We start from the raw sequence: 4,981 nt of genomic DNA, 5'->3' as shown, positions 1-4,981 counted from the left end.
TAATTATTTACGGGATTACGGTATAGTTTTCGTTCGAATAACTATGATGGGGGGTCTAATTAACACGGGTTTTTAATTAACTCTAAAGTGGAATTTCTGAAGAGTTACAACTCTGCAGAGATACATTCCCTTGTTTCCCCTCCATATCTATATAAATAGACATGGAATGTGAAGAAAAGACACAGACAAAAAGAATCTCATCTTCTGCATCTTAGAACGATCTAACAATCTACACACAATACTTCTGAATTACTTCTCTAATTTTTGGTTTGTGCCCAAAATTAGAGGGACACCGTCTTATCTCAATAGGAAATTCGGATTAACCCGGGCACAAATAAGGATCGAATTGTTCTATTAGAAAAGCGAAATCAATTCGGTGGTGTTAATTATTGTCGATCCTTATTCGTCCATACTCAAATATCTAACATGTTCCTCTTGGAAAAAAAGAGTCAATGTTCACGTCACTTGAAGATGATGGTAGCATGTTTAAAATTTCAACCTTGAGAGACTCACCCCTCTAATTTCAAATCAAGAAAACAGTTTGTCTGGAAACTCACGCGTCCTCTCTTATGTATGTATCCTTTTGCCAGCTTTTTCAGTACTAAAAAACACTCCCATTTTCTCCTTACACAATTACTTACAAAGGCCGCTCTTCCTTTCACTAATTTATCCCTCCTTTCTCTTTATCTATCTATCTATCTCCTCTGTTTTTCCCCTTCTCATTTCCCTTCAAAAACACACCATTCAAACAATGGAAGCACAAATACCCACTTCTTCTCCTTCAAAAACCCCTGCAAAAAGAAGCTTAATCAACTCTTTAATGGAAGCAACAACACCAACCAAAAACTATGGAGTTGATTCACCTTCCTTCAAAGAAGACACTTATGTTCTCTCAAACCTCAAACAATCTGAAAAAAGATCACTTGTTGAACTTAGAAACAAGCTTTCTTCATCCCATTCTTCACAAAACCCTACAATGTGGAACATCCCACTTCTCCCCGAAACCGATAAATCTGATGTTATTCTCCTTAAATTCCTAAGAGCTAGAGATTTCAGAGTGTGTGATGCATATGAAATGTTAGAAAAGTCATTAAGTTGGAGGAAAGAGTTCATGGCAGACGGGATTTTGGAAGAGGAATTAGGGTTTAAGGAATTAGAAGGTTTAGTTGCTTATATGCATGGATTTGATAAAGAAGGTCATCCTGTTTGTTATAATGCTTATGGTGTGTTTAAAGATAAGGATATGTATGAGAGGTTTTTTGGTGATGATGATAAGATTAAGAAATTCTTAAGGTGGAGAGTTCAAGTTCTTGAAAGAGGGATTAAGTTACTTCATTTTAAACCTGGTGCTGTTAATTCTATTATTCAAGTTACTGATCTTAAAGATATGCCTAAGAGAGAACTTAGGGTTGCTTCTAATCAGATTTTATCACTATTTCAGGATAATTACCCTGAAATGGTTGCTAGAAAGGTTACTTCCTTTTTTTCTTTGTTTCTTTCATTTTCCTACTTGTATGGCCGCCTGGTAATTATGTTGTTAATTAATTAATTAATGTGTTTTTGGGTGTGTTTTATGTAGATTTTTATCAATGTCCCATGGTATTTTAGCTTGCTCTACTCAATGTTCAGCCCATTTCTGACTCAAAGAACTAAGAGCAAGTTTGTCATTGCCAAGGAGACCAATGTTGCTGAGACTCTCTACAAGTGAGTTATTACATTTTACTACTCAACTCGTCTTAATCATTTGTTTACCTCTGATTAAAGAATGAAAATGGTAAACACTTGACTGGGATGGAGGAATTATCTGATTTCAAACTTGGCAACTTTAGATTATTCATCTTTCTAGTATTTTCTTATTATTTCCTCCATCACATTCCCTTTGATTTACTAAATTACAATGTCACTAGTTCAACTAAAAACTCATACTTCGTACATGTCAAGGGGATAGAGAGTGCAGGTAAAGTAAAAGTGAGTGGGATATAATACAGTGGTAATTCTACCTTTTAAGAGGGCAATCTTTGTTTTTTACTGGAAAAATTACTAAAATGGTTTGAATTGTCAGTTTGTCACAAGTACATAGATTGTAGTGAATTTATTTGAATAGAGGAGGGGTGCTATGGACTTCTCCCTCCAACCTTCTCTTCTACCTTCTCCCTTTCGCTCTCACAATTGATTAAATTTAGTATATATCGTGTGGGGTCGAAAAACAAGTAGATGAAGCAAAAGAAACGATATTTTAATCGGTTGTGAGAGGAGAAGGTAGAAGAGAAGGTAGAAAAGAGAATGTAGATAGAAATCCTCTGAATAGAGGGAGTACCATCAACGTCTCAACGATACGTCGATATATAAATGGATTCATATGAGTACCATCAACGTCTCAAACGATATATAATGGACCAATTTTGGAAAAAGCCATTAGTGTTAATTAGTATTGTGTCCTTGTTAATGATTTTGGATTAAGGAATTAAGTATACTGCTCAACATTTACTTTTTAATTAAGAAGTTGCTTGTAAATGGATATTGCTTGTAGTTAAAGGACATTTGAGTACACTGCAAAATTTTATCACTTTCTGTTTGGTTTGTCTAAAGCTTCCTTTTTCTTTGTCCGCATTTTTATGATTTCAAAACAAAAAGAAACTAATTTCCTGTGATCATGTTTCCTTGTGCTGTCATTTTCCTTTCCCACTTCCTCTAATTATTACAGTATTAAAGAAAAAGCTTTTATCTAATAAGTGGGTTTTCATATTCTTTGCACATTTTTTTTTCTAATCAGATACATTAGGCCGGAAGATGTTCCTGTTCACTATGGGGGTCTGAGCCGTCCCGGCGATCTTCTGAACGGTCCAGCTAAACCAGCGTCTGAATTTACTGTTAAGGGTGGTGAGAAAGTCAACATTCAGATTGAAGGCATTGAGGTTAAATTCTTTACTGTTGTACTACCTCTTTCACTCCCTGGTTTCTTGTTCCGAGAATTAGCGAGATGTGGATGAAAATTCAAATTGAGGAGAGTATTTTGATACTGTCGCAAAACGCATTAATGATGATTTAAAAAGATTCCATATTTCCATATAGTAAGATCATTCATTGGTACCAAACAAAAAAGTCAGCAAGTTTATTCGGGAATGGTGCGAGCATGAATATTAGTTATCGTTTTAAAGTTTTACATTACAAATTTAGCAATTTGTTAGCGGGTTTCTTGTGTTGTTCGAGTAACAACACTAACCAGGTGAATGATTATGGTAATTATTTTTTGTTAAATGCAAGTTAATTGTTAATTGGTCATTGTATTAAAGAGTAGAAAGCAAATTTTGGGATGAGCAACACTAATTTTATTGAAACTTGCGATTAAATTGTGTGTGAAGTAGAAGTATGATTCAACCATGTGGATGAACTTAGTGGTTCAGTTAGTAGGAGTTAAACAATGTTGTTTAATGAAATTCATGGTGTTCTTTCTTAATGGTACAGGCAGCTGCAACAATAACGTGGGACTTAGTGGTGGGAGGTTGGGACTTGGAATACAGTGCAGAGTTCATCCCAAATGCCAAAGATAGCTATACCATTGCTGTGGAAAAACCGAAGAAACTAAGCTCCTCGGATGAAGCTGTGCACAACTCGTTTCTTGCTAGGGAGGCGGGGAAACTGGTGTTATCTGTGGACAACACTGCATCCCGAAGGAGGAAGGTTGCTGCCTATCGCTATGTTGTACGCAAGTCCACACTATTCTGAGCAGCTGGTTGTGAAATAAACACCTACGGCTACATGTAGTAGGGGTTTTAGATTTTGGAGGGTTGTTTTGGTTGTATGAGGTGGTGTTATTAACTAATTATGGTCGTGCTTCTAAATCAGCTAATATTTTGTATGCTTATGAATCTAAGATGAAAGTTAAATCTAGTGTAGTTGTATTGTTGTATATCATTATGATGATGATGTTTTTATAATAGCGAGCTTGGACTTGGATCAACAAGGTTAAGGGTGGTTATGTGCTTCATCTCCTTATCACATTGTAAGCTCCCCAAGGGTATGAATGAATATAATGCTTTTGCTTATCAACTTCGATGGCCTTCCATTCCTACAATCCTACCTCTGTCGTATTCTTTTGGAATGAAACTAAGCCAAAAAAAAAACTAAAGTAAATTGAATTGGATAGATCTAGGCTGAAGTAAAATTAAGTAAAATAAAAATCGCCCTAGCAAGTATGAGTATTTTATAAAAAAAATGGATTGCGGATAGCAGTCCTCATCATGAGTTTTACTTTACTAATGTTGGATTATGCTAATTTACTGAAATCTTACAGTATTTGGATGAATGTTTTTCGACAATAAGTCATAAAGTTGAGTAAAGAGAAGTTTTTAAATTGGGAAAAGTTGTAGCCAATACCTTTATTTTAAACTAAAGTAGTAACTACTCTCACTCATTACCCAAAATGCAACTTAGTGATTCATTACTGATGTGTAAACCATGTAGCGATGCAGGGGCTTTATTTGTGGGTAAAAATAAAGTAAAATTTATACGAGTAGTAAGTATTTTTATGTAGAAGTAGGTATTATGTTTTCCATGGGAAGCCACAAAGATATTTTTGTGGAAATGTTGGGTTATGTTATGTTATATTGTTATGTACTTTATGTCACATAAAGCTAAATTACGAAATACCGTCACAGAGGGTAGTTTAGGAAATTCAGACAGGAAGAAAAGTGTTGACAGACAGAGAGGAGCAGAAACAAGATTTGAGGCGTAGATTTAGGTTGCGTACTTGGGTTGGTATAGAGTGGAAAAGAGTTCCATAATATGCAGTAAAAAAATGTATTAACTGATGAAAATCTAAATAATGTGTAATGCTGAAATAGTGTTGTTGTCCTGAACAATGCAGTGTACTGTGTACGAGTTGTACCCTCCTTGCTCAGCTCTGAATCTGACCCTTTTTTTACTGACTTTTTTTTAGTCATCTCTTTCTCTGCCATGCTCTTTGAATTCTACCACTTTT

The 4,981-nt window shown here is 35.2% G+C and overlaps 1 protein-coding gene across 1 annotated transcript; it reads left to right on the top strand.

Moving 5' to 3' along the window:
- The first annotated feature begins 609 nt into the window (after window positions 1-609).
- On the top strand, window positions 610-3,964 carry LOC141653478 (patellin-6-like). Its single transcript, XM_074461255.1, has 4 exons — window positions 610-1,471; window positions 1,580-1,704; window positions 2,774-2,915; window positions 3,466-3,964. Exons 1-4 carry the CDS (start codon window positions 752-754, stop codon window positions 3,724-3,726), a joined length of 1,248 nt encoding a protein of 415 aa, XP_074317356.1. The 5' UTR covers window positions 610-751; the 3' UTR covers window positions 3,727-3,964.
- Window positions 3,965-4,981: the final 1,017 nt, after the last annotated feature.

Source organism: Silene latifolia, chromosome 4, assembly GCF_048544455.1.
Source record: "Silene latifolia isolate original U9 population chromosome 4, ASM4854445v1, whole genome shotgun sequence".
Classification (NCBI taxonomy): Eukaryota; Viridiplantae; Streptophyta; class Magnoliopsida; order Caryophyllales; family Caryophyllaceae; genus Silene; species Silene latifolia.
This window is presented reverse-complemented; position numbering and strand designations above follow the sequence as displayed.

Bases quoted from the DNA above. Each gene is read 5' to 3' on its own strand.
- LOC141653478 (XM_074461255.1), top strand. From the start codon at position 752: ATGGAAGCACAAATACCCACTTCTTCTCCTTCAAAAACCCCTGCAAAA. The intron at 1,705-2,773 runs GTGAGTTATTAC...TTTTCTAATCAG, and splicing joins GTTGCTGAGACTCTCTACAA to ATACATTAGGCCGGAAGATG. The intron at 2,916-3,465 runs GTTAAATTCTTT...TTAATGGTACAG, and splicing joins TTCAGATTGAAGGCATTGAG to GCAGCTGCAACAATAACGTG.